Genomic DNA, 27,296 nt, shown 5'->3' on the forward strand with positions numbered 1-27,296 from the left:
TGGTGTAGCTGCTTGGAACACTTATTTTCATCCTAAGCACGAAATGTGTAAGTAATTTTCTCTACTTTGCTTGTGTTAAGTAAACTTAGATTGAAACATATTTATGTCAATCGTGTTTTCAAAATTTTCAGAAGCTTTGTATCTAATTTCGGTAAATTTATTTATATCTAAGAAAAATGGATGGCTTCCTCTCAAACAAAATTTTTTTGTATATATTTGTTTTAATCCCTGATATGCAACGGTGTTCGTTGTGCTTCAGAAGCGAGGGAAGTTCATTGTAAATGACTCCATAAATTTTTTGTTGCAGTTGCTGCGAAGTCGTCGATGATTCGGAATTTTCGACTTCCAAAATTTTCTATGCGATATTTGGTATTATTTATTTTTTAAATTTATAATTTGTGATTAATTGCTAATTTTAGTCAACTAAAGCACTCTTATACTGTCAATTTAACATTGGACAGTTTAAATTTGGTTCCAATGTGAAAAATTATGATTATGAACCTGCTATTTTCGATTAGATGCGTCCATTCAAAGTGTGTAAAGTTATTGTTACCAACTTTATTTAGAAATGGATATCTTTTTTAATTATTTAGGCTTAAATAGGCGGTATAACGTATTATTGACGCTGCTGTAGTTTTTATACAACTGTCCATGTTTGTAAATTTGTAGTTTGTGGAGATAATAAAGTTTCGTTGTTGTTGTTTTTTGTAAGAAGAGGAGAGCTATCGCTACATATTGTAGCAGAAGAAGAAGCCTGTAAATAGTAAGTGTGCACTTTTATTTTGTTTTCTGTGTTTTATTATTACTGTGATTGTTAACTTACTCATTCTTCCTTTAATTCTTTAATCTTGTCGTTATAACAATTTTGGCAACAAATGGTTAATTATTTAAAATTTGCTACACTCGGTCGTTTTTTATTAAGCTACAAACAATTTGTCAATAACCGCTTTTTGTTGAATTTAACTAATTTTGTGTATGTGAATTAATAATTTGATAATACAGCTATTACAAATAATTTTGATTTATCGATCACTTAACAATTTTATGTATCAAATTTTGTTAAACTGATTGGGGTTATTAAAAATTCTCAAGCTGTTATTTTATTGACCATGTGAAAGTTCTAGTTTTATAATGTTAAACTTTGTTTTACTGGTTGCCTAACGTGACAGACATGTTTATTAAATTGGTATGCAACCAACAATACTCTAACATTTCTGTCAAGTTTACTTTATTTAAATTTGTTTTACAATTCATTTTTAATTTTAAGAAACACCCTGTTAATTCAACTTTTAAATATCGCGTTAATTTAAAATCGAAATAACAAACTTTGTTAGATTGACAGGCAACCAACAATACATTGACATTTCTGTCGACTTTAATTGTTGAATAATGACACTCATTATTGATCAATTTTGAACACCAAATTTGTTCGTAATTTTCATACTAATAAACGATCGTCAAAAATATATATTTTTTTTATTAAATTGTTGGTATTTAACCGTGTTTGGTTCAAATAACCATAAATTTAGATTTTGCCTATGCAACCAACAATTCCTTCATAATAAAAAATATTTTAATTGAAATACTTGGCAATTAATGAGTCGTTTCTTTTTGGTATATTGTCGAATTTTGGTAGGTAACATATTTTGATAATTGTCATAAAAATATCGAATAATGGAATCACTCAAATTGTGAAACATTGAAAAAGTAAATTCTGATATAAAATAAAATATGATTTACCATGGTATTAAACAAAAATAATTGATTACAACTTATATTGAAGCAACTTATCACAATTCATAATATAAATTTATTTTAGGCAACTAAGAATACAAACACTTAACCTAATATTTAACTGACATTTTTGTTAAAAAATGACAATTTATCAAAGTATTAAGTAAATAATTTGAAAATGGTTATCGAGTGACAGATTATCAAAAATTAGAAAAAAGTACCTATCTGAAATTACAAAGCAAATTATATTTGATACAACGTGATTTCATCTTACACTACACTAAATTTAAAATGGCACAATACTAAATCTGAAATTTGACCCCACGTTAGTTCCTGTTTGTCAAAAAAGACATAGTTGGCAGCGATATCTAATTTACGTCAAAATATGTTGCTGATTATTATTAAAATGTTGTAACCAAACTTTCTTGACCGCGTTAAAGTGACATGGTGACAAGTATTTAATTCAGGTTTATTAGTAACACAAAAAAACTCAGTTTTGTTCAGTTGGTTAAAAATCTAACTTGCTATCACTAATACAGGGTTTCTATAAATCATTATAGGGTCGCAGTACGTCATGTAAACATGCCGCCTTTCAGATTTGAACTGTACTAAATGCCCAAAGACGCATGACAAAGATCACACGCATCTGTATAACTGGTTGCCTAAATGCTTCATATCTTAAAAAAAATAAAACGGATTTATTACAATTAAAAAAAAAAACAAATGTTCATCATTTTGTTCGAGGCACACTCTCTTTTTAATTTCAAAAATGTTCTGTAACAATCTACAAACATTGAAAAGTTAGTAAGCTTATGCAACCAACACTACACCACGTTGTAAAATTTTGAAAAATTCTACAAATCTAAAACCACCAATAAAAAACGTAATTTTTGTTTAAAACCATCAACCTTTATTTAAAGTATATTTTCATAACTTCAGTTTCACTGTATATTTGCGTTGATCCAGTCAACATAAGCAATTGGCTTAGTGTAAAAATCAGGGTTCCCCGCTCCACAATTTTCAATAATAAACGACGCAATCCCAGCCAACTTCCCTTCGCAAACCAAAGGCCCACCTGAATCTCCAAAGCACGCCCCTTTGCCGTCCTGAGCGAAAGCGCAAGTTTGTCCCTCCGTAAAATCATCCCCTATAAAACTCTTGCAAGTGTCAAAACTGTAGACGGTTTGCTCAATAAACTGCAGTTCTTCGGGAAAATCAACAACGTCAGTCACTCCCCATCCGGCAACAGTACAAGTTGCGTTCGCTGCCGGATCAACAAACTCCGTAGGTTGAGTGACATCGTCGAATTCGAACTCGTCTTCGATTTGGATCAAACCGATATCGTTTATCAGTGTTTGGTCATCGTAGTCCTCGTGGTTGAACCAGTTGGTTACTTTATGGGTGGTACCACCACTGTGGGCCAGATTGGTACCTGCTACTATGGTCGTGGTGGATGTTATGGCGTCGATGCAGTGGGCTGCTGTGACCACCCAGTTTTTGCTGATGATGGAGCCATCGCAGAACTGGTCTGGGTTGTTGATGGACACTATGGAGGGGAACTGGCCAGGGGCGGCTGGGTCACCGCCGAAAATTCGGCCCCTGTGGGGAGCACCTACGAAGGGGAGAAGCTTTAATAATCAAAATATATAGTGAATATGGTGTGTTTATTACCAAAGGTGGCACCGATTGTTATAGCTAGTATCAGGCAATATTGCTTCATTTTTGAATAATGCTTTACGGAGTTCGTTGTTCGATATATAGTACAAGTAATCAGTCACGTGTTGTCAAAAGTGATACATTGGACAGCTAGAAGTGGCTTTTGACTGTTGATAAGTGGAGGTGCTTAGTAAAATTGAAAAATGATGCAACATTGAATGTGCAATCTATCGAGTTCTGATGTTAAAAACGCCACTTAGCGAAACAATTTTCACTATAGGCAACCTGTATATGAATATAGAATTTTTAGAATTTTTAGAATTTTTGTAAATTTCTTGTAATGGTACGTTCAGCAATAAACTCTTGACCATTGTATTAAAAAGGATTCAAAGTACTCAAAGTCTAATAAGTGACATGGTAAATTTTGTCTATGCTTTGTATGTGGAGGGTCATCAAAAAAGTTATAATCAACTTGACTGTGAAAATACATAATTTTTTTATTATTTTTATTTATTAATTGTTTTGATCATGTCACTATATTTGAGATTATCTTAAAAAAATAAATAAAATATGCTTTAAGTACCTATCTACTTAGGTACTCATTTAGTTTTCTGATCATTTTTAAATACAAAAGATGATGAAATGTTCTGCATTTGTTGTAAGCAAAACAAAGATTGTCAACTTTACTCAAAGTCTTTTTGCGCCTTTGTTCCATCTTTTGTCTTAAATCTTCAACGTCTTTGGTCACTGCTCTTAAATCGGTATACAATTTTTTGTGTCAATAATATAATAAGAGACTCTAAAAAACCCATTTAGACATTTTTTTTATCGAAGAATTAGGTGCAAATCTTGTCTAATATATTAATGAATTTATCACAAGTCACCCATAACAATGAACGTATTGTTGGTTGCATAGCCAAAATTACGATACTCCAATCTAACATTAATTTAGCAAAACATAGCCATTATTTGAAACTATACATATGTATTAAAAAAATCTAATACAACATTGTGGTAACCGAATTTTAATCAAATTTTCGGGTTGAATTTAAATAATAGTTCCGCGAAATCACATTTGAATAATTTAAATTTGAAAAAAAAATTCAAACAAAAAAATCAACCATGTGCACGTTAGCGCTTGGGGGTAGTTCTGCTTATTAGTTAGAGGGCGGTAGTAGTAGACAAAACAGCGGCACGAGGATTGTTTGGTTCGGTGTTGTGTGAGCATGGTGAAAAGAAGCTGTAAGTTAGCTAGGTTAAATTAGTTGGTTTAGTAGTTAATAAAAGGGAAGGAGCTTTTGTTTAACGAAAATTAATCGTAACGATGGCGCCCAGTTTTCCCCAACCCGCGCAGCTAATTCTTCCGGCTTTCGAATCGGAAAAAGTGCTCATTTTCGACGGATGCTATACGTGCTGTAAATCTGTTTTATTCACCGATCAGGTTAGGATTTCAGTTTGGGGTAAGCAGTTCGCGATATTATAAACTCTCGAAGCTAATTGTTTTAAGTAACCAATCACTTGGATCAAGACATAATTCAACATGATGTAAACTCTTTGTTTGAATCGTTGATAAAGTCGTAAATTAATAAATTTACAAAAAGTAAAAAATAACAAACTTTGCAATTTTCACCTCATACAATATTTCTCTATCTCACAATTTTAACCTCAATAATCTTCTTTGTTGTATAATTTTAATTAAACGTAAATTTTCATGCTCCGCAATTTTAACCTTTGTAATTTATGTGCACAAGTTTATTTCACATCAGGGGTGGAATTTTGTTTCTACCGATACGTTATGAAGTGATAAATGACAAGGACGTAAATATAAATTTCAGATGCGAAAGAAAAAGATGACCACATTTTATCGGTACCGATATTTTATCGTTACAGAAACAAAATCCCACCCCAGATCTCTTGTTTTCATTAATCTTTGCTAGTTTTTTTTATGTAAATGTTTTGTTGATGAATGTTTCCATCATATAAATTATCTAATGTCCAATCTTAATCTCAAATAAGAATTATTTGTTGTTTAAAATTTCACAAAAATTATATGGCGAATTTAAATATTGTTTATTGCTCTTTTTGAAACTTTAACAGTTGTTCAGTTGTCGTTAATATCAGAGTTATAAGAAATTGAACATTTAAAATGGAATTGAGGGAAATAAAAAGAAAAACGTGGCAGAAGCGGAGTGTGCGGTTCCTAGTCGAGCTGGCGAGATTTATCGCGCCATCTGTACAACCTGCACGTACGGCTTATCCATAATCGAGAATTGCTTTGGGGTCTACCATTTGCATCTGAATGCATTCTATCATTTTTCAACAACACAACGTAGGGTTCCATTTTGTCAGACGATCACACCCAAGGCCAAATTTTAAATTTTTGAATTTTTCGCTGGCCTTTTAAACTTTTCATCTGACGATTATAATTTAAATTCCAAATATTTAAAATTATATTAAATTGTCACACTGGTTAGATTTGTATACATAGATTTAAAATATTTTCTTTTAGAGAAAAATAAAATTGTATTGTATAATTTTTGAAAATAGTTCTTCTTGATTTACTAATTTGCAAATACTTACCGTCATCTCGACGATCATTTCAAAGTATAGGTGATTACAAAATTTTAAATTAAGGCGTAATGTTGGTTGCATAAGCAAAATAACTTTTAAAACGATATACACACATAGTAATTATAGATTTATTGTTTAATCTTAATTAAGAGTTCGCTTCCATTTTAATAATAAACAATAACAAATTTTGACGCAAATTTTATTAAATGTCACTTTCTAAATTGCCATGTCAGTTTTTACAAAAGGAAGCAACGTGGAGTGACAGAGCTACCAATTTTAAGCAAAATTCAGTGATGCTAACTGAAGAAAAAAGATACTGGGCAACCATTAAGAATTTTTTTGTCAATAAACATGTTTCGAAAATGTTTTAGCAATATGAAAGACTGTCAACACATTTTAGTGTATTGCTGGTTGTATAAGCAACTGTATTTTACAAATTCACACTATACAAGATTAAAATATCCCGGAGAAGACTTTTAAAAATCTATTTACTGTCAAGGTATTTTAGTACGATTATCGCTATAAAATAACCTTCATCTAATATATAAATCCATTAATGCAATGTCAGGCAACCAGCAAAATTCACCAGTGATTTTATAAGAAAGTCGGACTGTGGGATACTGGGAGAAACGTCAATTTGTCTATGTTTTCCACTAAAATATTACGAAATTTAAATGGCGAGTTCAACATACATATTATAACAAACCATTATAAAAACCTAACCCAAATTTGAGCGGGGACAAATCAAACAAATATTACCACGTTGTTCATATAATTTTTATTTTTAATCTTATTTTAAGGAAATATTATTTTGAAATTAATTGTAGTGTTGGTTGCATAGCCAGAATTAATTTTTAAATTTAGAATGAGATTTTTTGAGGAAAAAAAAAACAGGTTAAAGAACAGCCAATACGTCTGGTGATGATTTAATTAATTTTTAGATAATTCAAGTTGATATTTGCAATTTATTTCGTACCTTACAACCAAAAAAAAGATGAAATTAATCGACAAAATGTTATGCAATCAGTAAATCAATTGAATCTGAAACAAAAATTTGCTTTATATTTTAAGATTATTTTTTTAAGTTTTGGAAATCTATCACTCCATAACCATTTTCAAATGCTTAATTAATTTAATGTTTTACAATGCATCTGTTTAGAATGTAGGATAACCACTAAAATAGTTTTAATTTTAACTATTTACGTTACGTTAACTCTTTATTACATTCTGATCTTCAAAATCAAAAGCATTGTTTGGCATTTCAAATCCAATTCTTATCTGAATGACTGGTGTTTAGGATTGGATTATCGGACGTTTTAGATGAAATTTCTAAATAGAAATCAGCAGAAAGTAAAATAATACGTTTCTCCCCACATCTTTTTTTTCCATTTATTTAAGCCATTTTTAACCTGTTTTTTCATCTATTTTAAGGTACCATATAATTTTTTAAACAAACAAACCAATTTTGACGTTGAAGTTTTTATTGCCTTGTTATAAAATAAAAAGTCAGTTTTTGTCGCGAATTTTTTTAACATCACCTAATTTTTAAGAAATACAGAAACCGCTCACTTTGAGAATTTTACAAAAAAAAAAATATTAAAAAAACCGTTCAACGACAAAATTGGCTTGTTTTCTTAAAAAAATATATACAAAGCACCGTTTTTTTGCTTTTTTCACATCCTAGATTTAATTAGTTTCCACTCCCATTCGACAGAAGAACATAATTTTCCCCGCCCACCCACCCGGCCTCCATTTCGGTGATTGGTTTTATCCGCTCTGAATGGATGGAATGATCTTATACTGAACAGAAATAAAATTAATTGCAAAATTACAAAATTGAAAAACTGGATAATTGTAAAACCGACAAATTATTAAACCGTAGAACTAAAAAATTGCAATAAACATCAAAAAATTGGAAAATACGAACAATGAAACTTGGACAATTGAAAAATCAGAAAACTGGACAACTGAAAAGACGACAAACTTTAAAAACAAAGAATTATAAAATTGAAGACTTGGTTTATTAAAAACCGGACAATTGAGTAATCGAAAAATTGTAAAAATATAAAACTGAACACAAAAAAAATTGAAAAATTACAATTCTGAAAAATTGTAAAAATTAAGAATTGAAAATCAAATAATTTTAAAATCGAAAAATTGAAAAATCACACAAATGTGAAATAGAAAAATAACAAAATTTAATAATCGAAAAATTGGGAAATTATAGAATTAGAAAATCAAAAACTTGAAAAATTGAAAGACGAAATTTCGAAAAATCAAAAAAAAAAATTAAAAAAACAGTTCAACGACAAAATTGGCTTGTTTTCTTTAAAAAATATATATAAAGCACATTTTTTTTGCTTTTTTCACATCCTAGATTTTATTAGTTCCCACTCCCATTCGACAGAAGAACATAATTAGCCCCGCCCACCCACCCGGCCTCCATTTCGGTGATTGGTTTTATCCGCTCTGAATGGATAGAATGATCTTATACTAAACAGAAATAAAATTAGTCGTTAGAATAAGAAGAGGGGGTGGGCGGGCGGGGCTAATATTTGCTAAGATAAGACAGATTTTGGCAAACGACATATCCTACAAGAAAATAGAGGGTGGGTGGGTGGGTGGCCCTAGTATTTGATAAGATAAATATGACTACTTTCGAAAATTAATTGAATACAATTTCTTGTAGATTTCGATATCCAGAAGTGATTTTCGGCTTCGTTTCTTCGAAAATTCCTATCGTTTTCCAAAATCGCTAATTGAAATGTAGCAAATTTTCTAGCTCCGTCAAAATAGTTGGGTATAAAAATTTTGTAGATAAAAAAGGAAATTTTTATTAATTTTTGTTTTACAAAATACAATTGTTTTAAGAATGTCCTTTGTGGTTTTTATATAATCACAGAAATGTTTGAAATTTGTTTATTTGCGACAATTGAGAAGTTAAGAATTAAATTTTATAGCAAATAGTATAACCAAAAAAATGTTTATCTACGATAAGTGCTATTGCTTCACTTTTTCACATCCTAGATATTATTAGTTTCCACCCCCACTCGACAGAAGAACATAATAAACCCCGCCCACCCACTGGGAAAAAACTGATTATGAATTACTTGTTCAAGTACTTTCCTCTGCGTTGACAACACAAAATCAACCAAATTTCATTTTCTTTTAACCGCTGATGCTTGTAATCTGAACGTGCTAATAGTTGAATTTGGTCGAAGTATAAACATTAACAGTCGAAGTCAAATTTAAAATAACACAAAGTACTCTCTGGTACTAGGTGTACCAGACAAATTACTCAAACCAAATTTACTTAGATAAGTACCAGACAAATAAAAACTTATTTTATCAATGTTTGACATTTCATAGAATTTGATCTATTGATTGTTAGAGATCCTTTTGATAATTCCGTGCACATAAACAATACATCTACTTTTCTCTTTTGACAAGCCACAACAAACTCTCAGATAACCGATAACCTCAAGATAATAGAATAGTCAAAGGTATTTGAGTTTCTGTACTGACAACAACAACAACAATGAAGCCACCCTTCCTTCTGCTCGTCAGCGTCACCCTTCTCCACACCACTACTGGTAAGACTCCTTCCAACAACCCATTTCACTCTAACACCACCCATCGCAGCCTCGCCAACCAATGGCCGAATTTTCGGTGGTACTGCCGCAGCAGACGGCCAATTTCCATTCATAGCCTCTTTGAACAACCCCGACCACCAGTTCTGCGCAGGCGTCATCATCAACACCAACTGGGTACTAACGTCCGCCGAATGCATCTTCGAAGTAACCAACACCTCCACGGTACTAGTGGGCACTAACTCCCAAACCTCGGGCGGTACCACCTACAACATCGCCGCAACCGTCCAACACGAAAACTTCATTACCATAACCGAAGGAGACGACATCGGGCTAATTCAGATCGATGGTCAATTCGAGATGGGCGACACAGTCCAAGTCGCCGAATTTGGTGATCCTGATGGGGTTAATGCCACTTGTATGGCCGTGGGGTGGGGGTGGCTACCTGATTGGAACTACTCTGCGGAGTTGCAGTTTGTTGAAGTGGCTGCTTTGAGTAATGCGGATTGTGTGACGATTTCTGGGGTTCATCTTGGGTCGATTAAAGTGGGGGATGGGCAGGTTTGTAGTTTGGGGGCTGAAGGAGAAGGGGTGTGTTTTGGGGATTTGGGAGGGCCTTTGGTGTGTGGGGGGAAGGTGGCAGGGGTGGCGTCGTACCCTATAATGGCGTGTGGGATGGGGTTCCCGGATCTTTATACCAGGGTGTCTGCTTATCTTGACTGGATTAATAGTCACGCGGTTTGAAAAGTCTATTTTTTAAGAGTGTATATGTAGAAAATTATATATATGTATATGGTTGTTATTAGTTTAATAAATAATGTACAGTAAAGGGAATCGGTTTTTTAACTTTGAAAACAAAGCAGATGGCGTTTCAAGAGAAGTGAAAAAAAATTGGAAAATTGGAAAATTTGATAATAGAAAAATCAAAAATTGATTAATCAAAAACCAAGTAATTGAGATATCGAAAAAATGTAAAAATATAAAACTGAAAAATAAAAAAATTAATTGCAAAATTATAAAATTGAAAAACTGGATAATTGTAAAACCGACACATTATTAAAGCGTAAAACTGAAAAATTGCATTAAACATCAAAAAATTAGAAAATACGAACAATCAAATTTGGACAACTGAAAAATCAGAAAACTGGACAACTGAAAAGACGACAAACTTTAAAAACAAAGAATTATAAAACTGAAGACTTGGTTCATTAAAATCAGGACAATGAGTAATCGAATTGTAAAAATATAAAACTGAACATTAAAAAATAGCAAAATTACAAAATTACAATTCTGAAAAATTGTAGAAATTAAGAATTGAAAATCAAATAATTTTAAAATCGAAAAAATGAAAAATCACACAAATGTGAAACAAAAATAACAAATTTTAAAAATCGAAAAATTGCGAAATTATAAAGTTAGAAAATCAAAAAATTGAAAAATCGAAACAATGAAATTCGAATAATTGAAAAAACAAAAATAGTAAAAATGTAAAATTGGAAAATCAAAGTGTAAAACCGAAAAATAAAGTGAAAAATAAAAAACTTGAAAAATTACAATTGAAATTTTGAACAATTGAAATCGAAAATTGAAAAACTGATTCATTAAAACCTGGAGAACTGAGAGGTCGAAAAATTGTAAAAATATAAAAGTGAAAATTACAAACTGCGAAATTGTAAAATTCCAGAATTAAAAATGTGAAAAATCAAACATTTGTAAAATAGAAAAATTCTAGAGCTGAAAAATTGCAAAGTTATGAAAAATAAAAAACTTGAACATTTGGAAATCGACATTTTGAAACATGTATTAAAAACCAAAGAATTAGAATATCGAAATAATGAAATTCGGAGAAATGGAAAACTCGGATACTTATATCAACGAACAATTGTAAAATAATTAAATTGGAAAATCAAAAACTTAAACAATTAAAATTGAAATTTTGAACAATCAAAAATCACAAAATTGAAATTGTAAAATTACAAAATCGAAAAATTGGATAATTATTATATAATCGAAAAATAAATGAAACGTAAAAATGAAACATAGTATACTCCAACAATTGAAAAATGAAACACTGAAGGTTTCCAAATCCGAAAAATTGAAAAAACGGGAACTTCATAAATTTGTTATTCGAAAAATCAAAAATTGAAAATTGATTAATTAAAAACGAAGTAATTGAGATATCGAAAAAATGTAAAAATATAAAACTGAAAAATAAAAAAACTAATTGCAAAATTACAAAGTTGAAAAACTGGATAATTGTAAAACCGACAAATTAATTATTATTAGACCGTAAAACTGAAAAATTGCATTAAACATCAAAAAATTGGAAAATACGAACAATGAAATTTGGACAATTGAAAGACCAGAAAACTGGACAACTGAAAAGACGACAAACTTTAAAAACAAAGAATTATAAAATTGAAGACTTGGTTCATTAAAAACCGGACAATTGAGTAATCGAAAAATTGTAAAAATATAAAACTGAACATAAAAAAGTTGCAAAATTACAATTCTGAAAAATTGTAGAAATTAAGAATTGAAAATCAAATAATTTTAAAATCGAAAGATTGAAAAATCACACAAATTTGAAATAGAAGAATAACAAAATTTAAAAATCGAAAAATTGCGAAATTATAAAGTCAGAAAATCAAAATATTGAAAAATCGAAACAATGAAACTCGAATAATTGAAAAAACAAAAATTGTAAAAATTTTAAATTTGGAAAATCAAAGTGTAAAATCGAAAAATTGAAAAATAAAGTGAAAAATAAAAAACTTGAAAAATTAAAATTGAAATTTTGAACAATTGAAATCGAAAATTGGAAAACTGATTCATTAAAACCTGAAGAACTGAGAGTCGAAAAATTGTAAAAATATAAAAATGAAAATTACAAACTGCAAAATTGTGTATGTAATTCCAGAACAAAAAATGTGAAAAATCAAACATTTGTAAAATAGAAAAGTTCCAGAGTTGAAAAATTGCAAAATTATTAAAAATAAAAAACTTGAACATTTGGAAATCGAAATTTTGAAATATGTATTAAAAATCAAAGAATTAGAATATCGAAACAATGAAATTCGGAGAATTCGAAAAATCGGACACTTATATAAACGAACAATTGTAAAATAATTAAATTGAAAAATCAAAAATAAAAAAAAATAAATTGAAATTTTGAACAATCAAAAATCACAAAATTGGAAATTGTAAAATTACAAAATCGAAAAATTGGATAATTATTATTATATAATCAAAAAATAAATGAAATGTAAAAATGAAACATAGTATACTCCAACAATTGAAAACTGAAAAACTGAAGGTTTCCAAATCCGAAAAATTGAAAATACAAGAACTTCAAAAATTTTTTATTCGAAAAATCGAAAATTGAAAAACCGATTTATTAAAAGCTGGACAACTAAAAGTCGAAAAATTGTAAAAATAAAAACTTGAAAAATTAAAATAAAAATTTTGGATAATTAAAAATAAAAAAATTGAAAACTTGTAAAATTACAAAATTGAAAAATTAAACTACAAAAATCGAGAAACTGAATAACCTGATAATTAAAAAATCAAAAATTGTAAAATTACGAAACTGAAAATCGTATAATTTTCAATTGAAAAAATGAAAAATCAGACAATGTTAAACAGAAAAATCACAAAATTGAAAAACTGCGAAATTATGAAATTGAAAAATCAAAACTTTGAAAAATTGAAAATCGAAACAATGAAATTCGATTAATTGAAAAATTAAATATGTAATTGAAAAAATGAAAATTGGTATGCTTAATTAAAACCAAGTAATTGAGCCATCTAAAAATTGTAAAAATGTAAAATTGAAAAATCAAAAAGTGTAAGATCTAAAAATTGAAAAATCGGATATCTTTAAAAACGAAAAATTGTAAAATAAATAAACCTAAAAATCAAAAACTTGAAATTTTGAACAATTGAAATTCAAAAAACTAAAAAATTGCAAAATTACAAAATTGGAAAATGAAATAACTGTAAACTGGAAAATTTATTAAACAGTAAAAATGATAAATGCAAAATTATTAAATAGAAAAAATCTAAAAATAAAAAATCGAAATATTGATAAATCGAAGGATTCCTAAACCGAAAAATAGAAAAATCAAGGTTTTGTGAAATCTTTGAAAAAAATTGAAAAATTGAAAATTGAAAAAGTGATTCATTGGACAACTGAGAGGTCGAAAAATTGTACAAAAATAAAACTGAAAATTACCAACTGAAAAATTGTATAATTTTAGGAAAAAAAATGGAAAATCAAACATTTGTAAAATAGAAAAATTCCAGATTTGAAAAATGACAAAATTGTGAAACTGAAAAATCAAAAAACCGGAAAATTTGGAAATCGAAATTTTGAAATATGTATTAAAAAATCAATGAATTAGAATATGGAAACAATGATATTCGGATAATTGGAAAACTCGTACACTTATATAAACGAACAATTGTAAAATAATTAAATTGAAAAATCAAAAATTTTAAAAATTAAAATTGAAATTTTGAACAATCAAATATTGGAAATTGTAAAATTACAAAATCGAAAAATTGGATAATTATTATGTAATCGAAAAATACATGAAACGTAAAAATGAAACATAGTGTACTCCAACAATTGAAAAATGAAAAATCGAAAAATTCAAATCTGAAGGTTACCAAATCCGAAAAATTGAAAAAACGAGAACTTCAAAAATTTGTTATTCGAAAAAACGAAAATTGAAAAACTGATTTATTAAAAGCTGGACAACTAAAAGTCGAAAAATTGTAAAAATAAAAACTTGAAAAATTAAAATTAAAATTTTGGATAATTAAAAATCAAAAAATTGAAAACTTGTAAAATTACAAAATTGAAAAATTAAACTACAAAAATGAAAAATCGAGAAACTGAATAATCTGATAATTAAAAAATCAAAAATTGCAAAATTACGAAACTGAAAATCGTATAATTTTCAAATTGAAAAAACGTAAAATCAGACAATGTTAAACAGAAAAACTACAAAATTAAAAATTGCGAAATTATGAAACTGAAAAATCAAGAATCTGAAAAATTAAAAATCGAAATTTTGAAAAATTGAAAATCAAAAAATTTTAAAATTGAAACAATGAAATTCGATTAATTGAAAAATTGAAAATTAAGTACGTAATTGAAAAAATGAAAATTGGTTATATAAAACCAAGTAATTGAGGCATCCAAAAATTGTAAAATTGAATAGGTAATTGCAATTCAAAAAAATTAAAAACTTGAAAAATTAAAATTGAAATTTCGAACCATTGAAATTCAAAAAACTGAAAAATAGCAAAATTACAAAATTGAAAAATGGAATAAGTGTAAACTTGAAAATGTATTAAACAGTAAAAATGAAAAATTGCAAAATTATTAAACAGAAAAATGAAAAATCTAAAAATAAAAAATCGAAACATTGATAAATCGAAGGATTCCTAAACCGGAAAATTTAAAATTGAAAAACTGATTCATTAAAAACTGGGCAACTAGAGGTGGAAAAATTGTACAAATATAAAACAGAAAATTACCATCTAAAAAATTGTATAATTTTAGAACTAAAAAATTGAAAAATCAAACATTTGTAAAATAGAAAAATTCCAGATTTGAAAAATTACAAAATTATGAAATCAAAATCAAAATCAAAAAACCGGAACATTTGGAAATCGAAATGTTGAAATATGTATTAAAAATCAATGAATTAGAATATGGAAATAATGAAATTCGGATAATTTCAAAAATCGGACACTTATATCCCTAAACGAAAAACTGTAAAATAATTAAAGAAAAACTAAAAACTTGAAAAATTAAAATTGAAATTTTCAACAAATAAAAATCACAGAATTGGAAATTGTAAAAATTTAAATTACAAATTTGAAAAATTGGATAATGGTATAATCGAAAAATTAATAAACTGTAAAAATAAAACCTTGTAAAATCCAACAAAACGAAAAATCGAAAAATTCAAAATCGAAGGTTTCCAAAACCGAAAAATTGAAAAGGCGAGAACTTCAAAAATTTGATATTCGAAAAATAATTTTTGATTCACTAAAAACTGGACAATTGAGAAATCGAAAAATTGTTAAAATATAAAACTGAAAATCTAAAATTAAAACTGAAATCTTGAACAATTAAAAATTAAACAATAAAATTGAAAAATTGTAAACTTTTTTAATTAAAAATCGAACAATTGAAAAATGAGAAATCGAAAAATTGAAAAATCGAGAAACTGGAAAATCTGATACATAAAATATCAAAAATTGCAAAATTACGAAATTGAAAAATCCTATAATTTTCAAATTCAAAAATTAAAAATTAGAGAATGTTAAACAGAAAAATTACAAAATTGAAAAATTGCGAAATTATGAAATTGAAAAATTAAAAACCAGAAAATTTGAAAATCGAAATTTTGAAAGTTGAAAATTAAAAAATTGGAAAATTGAAACAATGACTTTCGATTAACTGGAAAATCAAAAATTAAATGTGATTACATAGAAAAATAAAAATTGGTTAATTAAAACCAGGTAATTGAGACATCCAAAAATTGTAAAAATGTAAAATTGAAAAATCCAAAAGTGAAAACTCTAAAAATTGGAAAACCGAAAAATTGTAAAATGATTAGACCGAAAAATCAAAAACTTGAACAATTAAATTTGAAATTTTGAATAATTGAAAATCAAAACATCGCAAAATTACAGAATTGAAAAATGGAATAACTGCAAACTTGAAAATTTATTAAACGCAAAAGTGAAAAACTGCAAAATTATTAAATTGAAAAATAAAACAACTAAAAATAAAAAATCGAAAAATCTGATAACAGAAAATTTTAAAAATCGAAAATATGGAAAATCTAATAATTGAAAATTGAAAATTGAGAAACTGATTCAGTAAAAACTGAACAATTCAGAAATAAATTTTAAATTGTAAAATCGAAATTGAAAAATCAATTAGGAATCGAAATTTTGAAATATTAAACACCAAAGAATTAGCAAATCAAAACAATGAAATTCGAACAAATGGAAAACAAAAATTGAAAAATCGGAAAACTAAAAACTCTGACAAGTGAAAAATCAAAAATTGAAAAACTGGACAATTGAACAATGAAACAATTTTAAAAATTGAAAACTGAAAAATCGAAACATTTTAAAAATTTAAACTGAAAAACGAAAAAATTGCAAAATTACGAAACTGAAACATCGTATAATTTTCAAATTGGAAAATCAGACGATTATTGGTAAATAGAAAAATTACGAAATTGAAAAATTGCAAAATTATGAAACTGAAAAATCAAAAACTCGGAAAATTGGAAATCGAAGTTTTGAAATACTAAAAATCAAAGAATTAGAAAGTCAAAACAATGAAATTCGAACACACGTGTATCGATGCAGATAGCATACAAAATTTGACAACAATCGGTCCGGTAGTTTAGAAGATTAACTGTCTAATGAAAATCGACGGCAGACAGACAGACGGAAACGAAATACCAATGTTTGCGTATTCTAGGGGTCATGAAACGTCGAGAAAATATAAAAGTAGCCTTGCGTGTTAAGTATAAGTACCAACATAAGCAATTTTATTTATTGTTACATCAGTGTATCCTCTAATTTGAAAAGTACTTACATATTTAAACAAAGATAAATAAAACTTTACACTATCAGACACTCGTAAAAATTTCCAGCACAATGCATGTCGCAAGTACCTAGTTCTTCATTTTGATTGTTCTAAAAATGTGGTAAAGATAATTCTGTCTCACACTCGAAACGAATTCCACGTATTGGTGGCCATTCATTTAAATACACCTAGTACCACAGGACGTACTTGTCTATTCGATAACAAAGATAACTAGTTTAATATAAAACGAAACCCGAATCACCTGACAGTCAAACATGAAGTACCTCCTCACTATTATAGCACTAGCCGCCGCTGCCACAAGTAAGTACCCACCATTTAGTATAAGTACTAACTACATTTCCAACTAAATCTAGGTGCCTCCCACCGAAATGTCCGCATTTTCGGTGGCCAGAACGCCACCTCCGGCCAGTTCCCCTTCATAGTAGCCTTAAACGACCCCGACCAATTCTGCGATGGTTCCATCATCAGTACCAGCTGGATAGTCACCGCAGCCCACTGCATCCTCGAGCTCAGCATCGACACCACCACGGTACTCGCCGGTACTCACATCGAACACGTAGGTGGGGTTGAATACACCATTGCCAAAGTCGTAATACACGAAGATCACGATCCAAACACCTCCGAAAACGACATCGGTTTGATCCAGATAGATGGTGAACTGGAGTACAGTGACACCATTCAACCCATCGAACTTGGTGATCCGGAAGTGAACGCAACTTGTGTTGCTTTAGGGTGGGGGGTGACTGACACCGTTGATTTTCCAGATGCCGTTCAATATGTCGAGTTGACTACTATCGATATTGACTATTGTTTGAGTCTTTCTAAGGATTATCTCGATGGGTACTACTTGGGGCCGAAGCAGGTGTGTACGTTGGCTCCGGAAGGAAAAGGGTTGTGCTATGGGGATTCAGGAGGGCCGCTGGTTTGCGACGGGAAGTTGGCGGGAGTTGTGTCGTATGGAGTAGTACCGTGCGCTATGGGGTACCCTGATGTTTTTACCAAGGCGACGGAGTATGCAGACTGGATACAAAGTATCATTGGCAACTAGAAACTATCTAATAAATAAAAATAAAAGTACTGGTTTTTACATGTTCTTTTTAATCCAGTCCCAGTGGTACGATACGTCGGTGTACATATCTGGAAAGCCTAAACCACAAGACTCCACGCTGTATGAAGCAAGGGCCACGAGTTTCCCTTCGACCATTAAAGGGTTTCCCCAGTCACCGAAGCAGAGTCCGACACCCACACCTCCGTATCCACATACTTGTCCCGAAGACGACTTTTCCCTTTCGTTGGCATCCTCTTCCAACTTCTCACACTCCTCCGAAGACAAGATTCTTACATTTATAAACTCTGCTTCGTCTCTATTTTCATCCCATCCGACAACCACGCCTGAGGAATTGACCGAAATTTTTGACACCTCAGCGGGTTTGAGGTTATCACTAAAAGTGAATTCTTTTTGGGGTTTTACCAAAGCAATGTCGTTGTGTAAATTTTTCTGGTCAAAATCTGGGTGTACTTTGATGGTGGTGATGTTGATTTTAGTACCGTTGCTGAGGTGGGTACTGCCGACGACTAGATGGTACTCTCCGGGTATCATATTTCTGTGAATAATTAAGTTTATGGTGAAACAAAAAAAATTGGCCGAAGGTTATTTCGACAGAACTTCCCTCACCCCTGAAGTGGACTACAACAAACTAACCTCTATAAAGTAAAAACCACAATTCTCGAGTTCTTCAATTATCCAGTTTTTGAATTTTTCAATTATTCGATTTTATAATTTTTTGCTTTTTCAATTTTAATTTTTTCATTTTTCCGTTTCTTCAATTTCTTGAAATTTTTGATTTGCAATTTTTCATTTCGATATTTTATTTTTTTTATTTTTACAATTTTTCGACTTTTCAATCTTTCGAGTTTATAAATTTTTGTCTAATCAATTTCAGTTCTTCCAATTTTTCATTGTTTTTTGAATTTCTTCAATTTTACGAGTTTCTAATTTTTAATTTTGAGATTTTTCTGATTTTCAAGTGTTCAATTTTTTGTCTCGGTTTTTTATTCCCAATATTTTTTCAATTTTCCGGTCTTTCAATAGTCTGATTTTATAATTTTTCTTTTTTTTCATTGTGAAATTTTTCTACTTTTCAACTTATAGGCTTTAATTTTTCGTTTCCCAGTTTTTGATTTTTCAATTTCATGATTTTTCAGTTTTTCGTTTTTTTTTTATTTGTTTTTTCAATTTTTCATTTTTTTTGTTTCTTCAATTTTCCAACATGTAACTCTTCGAGTTTTCATCTTTTAACTCTTCGTTTTTTTCTGTTTTTTAAGCTTCAATTTTTCAATTTCAAAATTTTTTGGTTGGTTTTCTTATTTCCAATATTTTCTCGGCTTTTCAATATTTTGATTTTATGGATTTCCTTTATCCATTGTAAAATTTTTGAATTTTTCAACTTTTAGGCTTTTTAATTTTTTGTTTTTTCAGTTTTAGATTTTTCAATTTTATGATTTTTGAGTTTTTAGTTTCTTCAGTTTTTGATTTGCAATTTTTCTAGTTTTCGTTTTAATTATGTAATAATAATAATTTTTAAATTAGTTCACTTTTCCAATTTTACGATTTTGATTTTTTTCATTTTTCAATTATCGAATTTTATAACATTTTCATTTATTCGATTGTTCAATTTTTCATTCCTTCAAATTTTCTAGTCAATTTTTTGTGGCGGTTTTATTTTCTTTATTTTTACAATTTTTTGATTTTTCAAGGTTCGGATTTTATATTTTCTTGTATTTTCAATTTCAATGTTTTCGATTTTTCGATTTGCAATTTTTCAATTTTTCATTTTTTTGTATTTTTTTTTATTTAAAATTGCAAATCTCCTATTTTGCAATTTTAAATTTTTTGCTTTTTTAATTTTCCAATTTTTGGATGTTTTAGTTTTTAATTTTTCAATATTTCGACTTGCAAATTTTTCGTTTCAGTTTTTTATTTTCTATATTGTTTCAGTTTTTCGGTTTTAGAGTGTTCTGATTTTATTTTTTTCTTTTCATTATATTTTTTTTTAATTTTTCGATTTGCAATTTTTCGGTTTTCAATTTTTCAATTTTCATTTTTAAAATTTTCAGTTTCTCGATTTTCCAATTTTACATTTCTTCAATTTCTGATTGGAAAATTTTCTAGTTTACATTTTAAATATGTAATAATAATTAAGAGTACAATAAAAAAAAAACTTTTTTTCGCTTTTACGATTTTAGAATTTTTTCATTTTTCATTTGTTCGACTTTTCAGTTTTTCGATTCTTCAATTTTTCATTTCTTCAAATTATCGAATTGCAATTTTTCGTTTCCGTTTTTATTTATTTAATTTTACAATTTTAGAATTCTTCAGTTTTTCGATTTTTAATTTTTCAATATCTTTTCGGATTTTTTTAATTTTTAATTTGTCGGTTTTTCAGTGTTCTGATTTTGTATTTTTATCTTTTGTGAAATTTTTCGACTTTCAATTTTTCATTTTTAGAATTTTCAATTTCTCGATTTTCCAGTTTTTGGTTTCCTCAATTTTTGATTGGAAATTTTTCTAGTTTTCATTTTAAAGATGTAATAATTAGGAGTATAATTTAAAGAGAATCACTTTTTCAAAAATCGAAAAATTCAAAATCGAAGGTTTCCAAAACCGAAAAATTGAAAAGGTGAGAACTTCAAAAATTTGATATTCGGAAAATAATTTATTAAATTAAAAATTGAACAATTAGAAAATGAGAAATCGAAAAATTGAGAAACTGAAAAATCTGTTAATTAAAAAATCAAAAATTGCAAAATTACGAAACGGTAAAATCGTATAATTTTCAAATTAAATAAATGAAAAATCAGATAATGTTCAACAGAAAAATTACAAAATTGAAACATTGCCAAATTATGAAATTGAAAAATCAAAAACCAGAATAATTGAAAATCGAAATTTTGAAAAATTGAAAATTAAATAATTGGAAAATCGAAACAACGAAATTCGATTAACTGGAAAATCAAAAATTAAATATGATTACATAGAAAAAATGAAAATTGGTTAATTAAAACCAGATAATTGAGCCGTCCAAAAATTGTAAAAGTGTAAAATTGAAAAATCAAAAAGTGAAAAATCTAAAAATTGAAAAATCGGATATCTTTAAAAACGAAAAATTGTAATATAATTAAACCGAAAAATCGAAAACTTGAACAATTAAACTTGAAATTTTGAATAATTGAAAATCAAAACATCGCAAAATTACAGAATTGAAAAATGGAATAACTGCAAACTCAAAAATGTATTAAACGTAAAAGTAAAAAACTGCAAAATTATTAAATTGAAAAATGAAACAACTAAAAATAAAAAATCGAAAAATCTGATAACTGAAAATTTTAAAAATCGAAAATATGGAAAATCTAATAATTGAAAATTGAAAATTGAGAAATTGATTCAGTAAAAACTGAACAATTCAGAAATAAATTTTAAATTGTACAATCGAAATTGGAAAATCAAAAACTCGGACAATTAGGAATCGAAATTTTGAAATATTAAACACCAAAAATTAGCAAATCAAAACAATGAAATTCGAACAAATGGAAAATAAAAATCGAAAAATCGGAAAACTAAAAACTCTGACAAGTGAAAAATCAAAAATTGAAAAACTGGGCAATTGAACAATGAAAAAATTTTAAAAATTGAAAACTGAAAAATCGAAACATTTTAAAAATTTAAACTGAAAAATGAAAAAATTGCAAAATTACGAAACTGAATCATCGTATAATTTTCAAATTGGAAAATCAGACAATTATTGGTAAATAGAAAAATTACGAAATTGAAAAATTGCAAAATTATGAAACTGAGTAATCAAAAACTCGGAAAATTGAAAATCGAAGTTTTGAAATACTAAAAATCAAAGAATTAGAAAATCAAAACAATGAAATTCGAACACACGTGTATCGATTTAGATAGCATACAAAATTTGACAACAATCGGTCCGGTAGTTTAGGAGATTAACTGTCTAATGAAAATCGACAGCAGACAGACAGACGGAAACGAAATACCAATGTTTGCGTATTTTAGGGGTCATGAAACGTCGAGAAAACATCAAAGTAGCCTTGCGTGTTAAGTATAAGTACCAACATAAGCAATTTTATTTATTGTTACAGCAGTGTATCCTCTAATTTGAAAAGTACTTACATATATAAACAAAGATAAATAAAACTTTACACTATCAGACACTCGTAAAAATGTCCAGCACAATGCATAAGGCAAGTACTTAGTTCTTCATTTTGATTGTTCTAAAAATGTGGTAAAGATAATTCTGTCTCACACTCGAAACGAATTCCACGTATTGGTGGCCATTCATTTAAATACACTTAGTACCACAGGACGTACTTGTCTATTCGATAACAAAGATAACTAGTTTAATATAAAACGAAACCCGAATCACCTGACAGTCAAACATGAAGTACCTCCTCACTATTATAGCACTAGCGGCCGTTGCCACAAGTAAGTACCCACCATTTAGTATAAGTACTAACTACATTTCCAACTAAATCTAGGTGCCCCCCACCGAAATGTCCGCATTTTCGGTGGCCAGAACGCCACCTCCGGCCAATTCCCCTTCATAGTAGCCTTAAACGACCCCGACCAATTCTGCGATGGTTCCATCATCAGTACCAGCTGGATAGTCACCGCAGCCCACTGCATCCTCGAGCTCAGCATCGACACCACCACGGTACTCGCCGGTACTCACATCGAACACGTAGGTGGGGTTGAATACACCATCGCCAAAGTCGTGGTACACGAAGATTACTACCCAAACACTACCGAAAACGACATCGGTTTGATCCAGATCGACGGCGAACTGGAGTACAGTGACACCATTCAACCCATCGAACTTGGCGATCCGGAAGTGAACGCAACTTGTGTTGCTTTAGGGTGGGGGATCACTGACACCGTTGATTTTCCAGATGCCGTTCAATATGTCGAGTTGACTAGTATCGATATTGACTATTGTTTGAGTCTTTCGAAGGATTATATCGATGGGTACTACTTGGGGCCGAAGCAGGTGTGTACGTTGGGTCCGGAAGGAAAAGGGTTGTGCTATGGGGATTCAGGAGGGCCACTGGTTTGCGACGGGAAGTTGGCGGGAGTTGTATCGTATGGAGTAGTACCGTGCGCTATGGGGTACCCGGATGTTTTTACCAAGACGACGGAGTATGCAGACTGGATACAAAGTATCATTGGCAACTAGAAACTATCTAATAAATAAAAACAAAAGTACTGGTTTTTACATGTTCTTTTTAATCCAGTCCCAGTGGTACGATACGTCGGTGTACATATCTGGAAAGCCTAAACCACAAGACTCCACGCTGTATGAAGCAAGGGCTACGAGTTTCCCTTCGACCATTAAAGGGTTTCCCCAGTCACCGAAGCAGAGTCCGACACCCACACCTCCATATCCACACACTTGTCCCGAAGACGACTTTTCCCTTTCGTTGGCATCCTCTTCCAATTTCTCACACTCTTCCGAAGACAAGATTCTTACATTTATAAACTCTGCTTCGTCTCTATTTTCATCCCATCCGACAACCACGCCTGAGGAATTGATTGAAATTTTTGACACCTCAGCGGGTTTGAGGTTATCACCAAAAGTGAATTCTTTTTGTGGTTTTACCAAAGCAATGTCGTTGTGTAAATTTTTCTGGTCAAAATCTGGGTGCACTTTGATGGTGGTGATGTTGATTTTAGTACCGTTGCTGAGGTGGGTACTGCCGACGACTAGGTGGTACTCTCCGGGGATCGTATTTCTGTGAATAATTAAGTTTATGGTGAAACAAAAAAAATTGGCCGAAGGTTATTTCGACAGAACTTCCCTCACCCCTGAAGTGGACTACAACAAACTAACCTCTATAAAGTAAAAACCACAATTCTCGAGTTCTTCTATTATCCAGTTTTTGAATTTTTCAATTATTCGATTTTAGAATTTTTTGCTTTTTCAATTTTAATTTTTTCATTTTTCCGTTTCTCCAATTTCTTGAAATTTTTGATTTGCAATTTTTCGTTTCGATATTTTATTTTTTTTATTTTTACAATTTTTCGACTTTTCAATCTTTCGGGTTTATAAATTTTTGTTTAATCAATTTCAGTTCTTCCAATTTTTCATTGTTTTTTGAATTTCTTCAATTTCACGTTTTCAAGTGTTCAATTTTTTGCCTCGGTTTTTTATTTCCAATATTTTTTCAATTTTCCGGTCTTTCAATATTCTGATTTTATAATTTTTCTTTTTTTTGCATTGTGAAATTTTTCTACTTTTCAACTTTTAGGCTTTAATTTTTCGTTTCTCAGTTTTTGATTTTCAGTTTCATGATTTTTCAGCTTTTCGTTTCTTCAGTTTTTGATGTCCAAATTTTATAGTTTTCGTTTTAATTATCTCATAATAATAATAATTTTTAAAATAGTTCACTTTCTCAGTTTTACGTTTTGTTTTATTTGTTAATTATTGGATTTTATAACTTTTTCATTTTTCGATTTTTCAATTTTTCATTCCTTTAAATTTTCTATTCGAATTTTTTTTCGGTTTTTTATTTTCTTTATTTTATCTACAATTTTCGATTTTTCAATGTTCTGTATTTTTTTTCCCATTTCGGTTTTCTTAATTAATTAATTTTAATTTTTTGTTTCTTCAACTTTACAACATCTAACTTTTCGAGATTTTATGTTTTAACTATTCGATTTTTCTGTTTTTAAGTCTTCAATTTTTCAGTTTGCAAATTTTTTGGTTCGGTTTCTTATTTACAATATTTTTTCAATATTTCGGCCTTTCAATATTCTGATTTTATGAATTTCCTTTTTCCATTGTAAAATTTTTTTCGGCTTTTTAATTTTTCCATTTTTTATGACTTTTGAGTTTTCAGTTTCTTCAGTTTTTGATTTGCAATTTATCTAGTTTTCGTTTTAATTATCTAATAATCATAATAATAATTTTTAAAATAGCTAATTTTTTCAAGTTTGCGATTTAGATTTTTTTCATTTTTCAATTATCGAATTTTGTAACATTTTCATTTATTTGATTTTTCAATTTTTCATTCCTTCAAATTTTCTAGTTCAAGTTTTTGTTACGGTTTTTGTTTTCTTTATTTTAACAATTTTTCGATTTTTTCATGTTTTCATGTTCGGACATTATATTTTTTGTATTTGCAATTTCAATGTTTTTTTTATTTAAGAGATGCAAATCTCCTGTTTTGTATTTTAAAATATTTTGGTTTATCGATTTTCTTCATTTTTTTCGGTTTTTCAGCGTTCTGATTTTCTTTTTTTCTTTGTGAATTTTTTTAATTTTTCGATTTGCAATTTTTCGGTTTTCAATTTTTCTATTTTTCATTTTGTAAAATTTTCAGTTTCTCGATTTTCCAATTTCACATTTCTTCAATTTCTGATTGGAAATTTTTCTACTTTTCATTTTAAATATGTAATAATAATAATTAGGAGTATAATTTAAAAAGAATCATTTTTTCAACTTTACGATTTGAGAATTTTTTCATTTTTCAATGATTTTTCATTTGTACGACTTTTCAAGTTTTTGATTCTTCAATTTTTCATTTCTTCAAATTTTCGAATTGCAATTTTCCGTTTCCGTTTCTATTTTCTTATTTTTTCGTTTCTTCTATTTTTCGATTTGTAATTTTTCAATTTTTGATTTTTTTGTTTGTTAACTTTTACGACATGCAACTTTCGAGTTTTCACTTTAAAATTTTTTAGTTATCTATTTCCCAACTTTTGGATGTTTCAATTTTTAGATTTTGCAATTTTTCTATTTTCAATTTTTAATTTTTCATTATTTCGACTTGCACTTTTTCGTTTCGGTTTTTCAATTTCTTAATTCTTTCAATTTCTCGGTTTTTCAGCGTTGTGATTTTATATTTTTCTTTTTTTTTAACGTGAAATTTTTCAAATTTTGGATTTTTAATTTTTTAGTTTGCAATTTCAATTTTTGTTTGGAAATTTTTCTAGTTTTCATTTTTAGTATGTAATAACTTACAATTATTCGATTTTAAAACTTTTTGATTTATTCGATTTTTGAATTTTTCGATTCGATTCGTTTTTTCTTCTTTCCAGTTTTTCGATTCAATATTTTTTTTGGTTTTTAACTTCTTTTTTTTTGTTCAATGTTTCAAACTTTCGTTTCTTCAGTTCGTTTTTCAGTTTTTTCCGATTTTTTGGTTTTCTCATGGTTAATTTTTCGATTTTGCAATTTTTTGATTTTTCAACTTTTCGAATAAAAAAAGTACAAAATTGTATGCTTTGAAAAAATTTAAGAAACAAAAAATTCAAAAATCGAAAAAACCAAAAATTGTGGTATAAAATCGAAAAAATGAAAACTAAAAATTGAAATATATCGAAAAATTGCAAAATTGAAAAATTAATGAAAATGAAAAAGTGAAAAATTGTGATATCAAAAAGTTGGTCGTAGGTAAATAAATTCAGATTTTTCGAAAAAATGATAAGATTTGTTTTTTGCGAATTTTATTTTTTTCACATCAACTTTACGAATTCCTAATGTACATACAAAATTTAGTAGTAGTAGTTTCGGAAATTTTGTCTAATAAAAATTGACACAGACGACAGACAGACAGACGGAAACGGGGGACCACTTTTTCGTATCCTGTATATCTTGATTACGCCCAGGAAATAAAAAGTACTTACGTTACACAACGAGCGGCCGTTAGTACCCATTTTTTGCTAATGATGACACCTCCACAGTAATGCTGGGCGTACTGAGCAATGCTAATTGACACCACTGAGGGAAACTGGCCAGGGGTGACAAGGTGTCTTTCATGGCCGTGAATAAAACCCAAACTACTTTTAATTGTTATCAAAAGTACGACAATCTTCAAGTATGTATACATTTTGAATATGATATAGGTACTCACTGTGTGGAGGTCGTGCGTTTTCTTATTATATGTACGATTAATGTTGGTAGTACCCGGAATAGTTAGCTAAGTGTGCAATTTTTGGCGTAATAAGCGATCTATATGGAAAGTAAATATGAAAACAGGATGTACTTAGTTAATGTATCCGCTAGGTACTAAAATAAGTT

General features: G+C 29.0%; 3 protein-coding genes across 3 annotated transcripts; 1 reads left to right on the top strand and 2 right to left on the bottom strand.

Annotated features, from left to right (window-relative positions):
* The first annotated feature begins 103 nt into the window (after positions 1 to 103).
* On the top strand, positions 104 to 23,501 carry LOC135137890 (uncharacterized). Its single transcript, XM_064067659.1, has 9 exons — positions 104 to 218; positions 2,914 to 3,342; positions 9,474 to 9,554; positions 9,604 to 10,292; positions 17,448 to 17,499; positions 17,553 to 18,239; positions 18,358 to 18,761; positions 22,651 to 22,702; positions 22,756 to 23,501. Exons 1-9 carry the CDS (start codon positions 104 to 106, stop codon positions 23,448 to 23,450), a joined length of 3,204 nt encoding a protein of 1,067 aa, XP_063923729.1. The 3' UTR covers positions 23,451 to 23,501.
* On the bottom strand, positions 2,622 to 3,662 carry LOC135138959 (chymotrypsin-1-like). Its single transcript, XM_064069011.1, has 2 exons — positions 3,406 to 3,662; positions 2,622 to 3,346 (listed from the first exon to the last, which is right to left on the bottom strand). Exons 1-2 carry the CDS (start codon positions 3,452 to 3,454, stop codon positions 2,676 to 2,678), a joined length of 720 nt encoding a protein of 239 aa, XP_063925081.1. The 5' UTR covers positions 3,455 to 3,662; the 3' UTR covers positions 2,622 to 2,675.
* LOC135138958 (chymotrypsin-1-like) lies at positions 23,481 to 27,296 on the bottom strand. The gene is made up of 2 exons (XM_064069010.1): positions 26,903 to 27,296; positions 23,481 to 24,006 (listed from the first exon to the last, which is right to left on the bottom strand). Exons 1-2 carry the CDS (start codon positions 27,103 to 27,105, stop codon positions 23,487 to 23,489), a joined length of 723 nt encoding a protein of 240 aa, XP_063925080.1. The 5' UTR covers positions 27,106 to 27,296; the 3' UTR covers positions 23,481 to 23,486.

Source organism: Zophobas morio, unplaced genomic scaffold (assembly GCF_036711695.1).
Source record: "Zophobas morio isolate AGI-343-1 ecotype UQ-CSIRO unplaced genomic scaffold, CSIRO_AGI_Zmor_V1 ptg000030l, whole genome shotgun sequence".
In the NCBI taxonomy this organism is placed as follows: domain Eukaryota; kingdom Metazoa; phylum Arthropoda; class Insecta; order Coleoptera; family Tenebrionidae; genus Zophobas; species Zophobas morio.

Coding starts and splice junctions, on each gene's coding strand:
- LOC135138958 (XM_064069010.1), bottom strand. CDS start 27,105: ATGTATACATACTTGAAGATTGTCGTACTTTTGATAACAATTAAAAGT. Junction 24,007..26,902: donor ACGGCCGCTCGTTGTGTAAC/GTAAGTACTTTT, acceptor AATTATTCACAG/AAATACGATCCCCGGAGAGT.
- LOC135137890 (XM_064067659.1), top strand. CDS start 104: ATGTCAATCGTGTTTTCAAAATTTTCAGAAGCTTTGTATCTAATTTCG. Junction 10,293..17,447: donor GGATTAATAGTCACGCGGTT/TGAAAAGTCTAT, acceptor ATCACCTGACAG/TCAAACATGAAGTACCTCCT. Junction 17,500..17,552: donor ACTAGCCGCCGCTGCCACAA/GTAAGTACCCAC, acceptor AACTAAATCTAG/GTGCCTCCCACCGAAATGTC.
- LOC135138959 (XM_064069011.1), bottom strand. CDS start 3,454: ATGAAGCAATATTGCCTGATACTAGCTATAACAATCGGTGCCACCTTT. Junction 3,347..3,405: donor AACAATCGGTGCCACCTTTG/GTAATAAACACA, acceptor TCCCCTTCGTAG/GTGCTCCCCACAGGGGCCGA.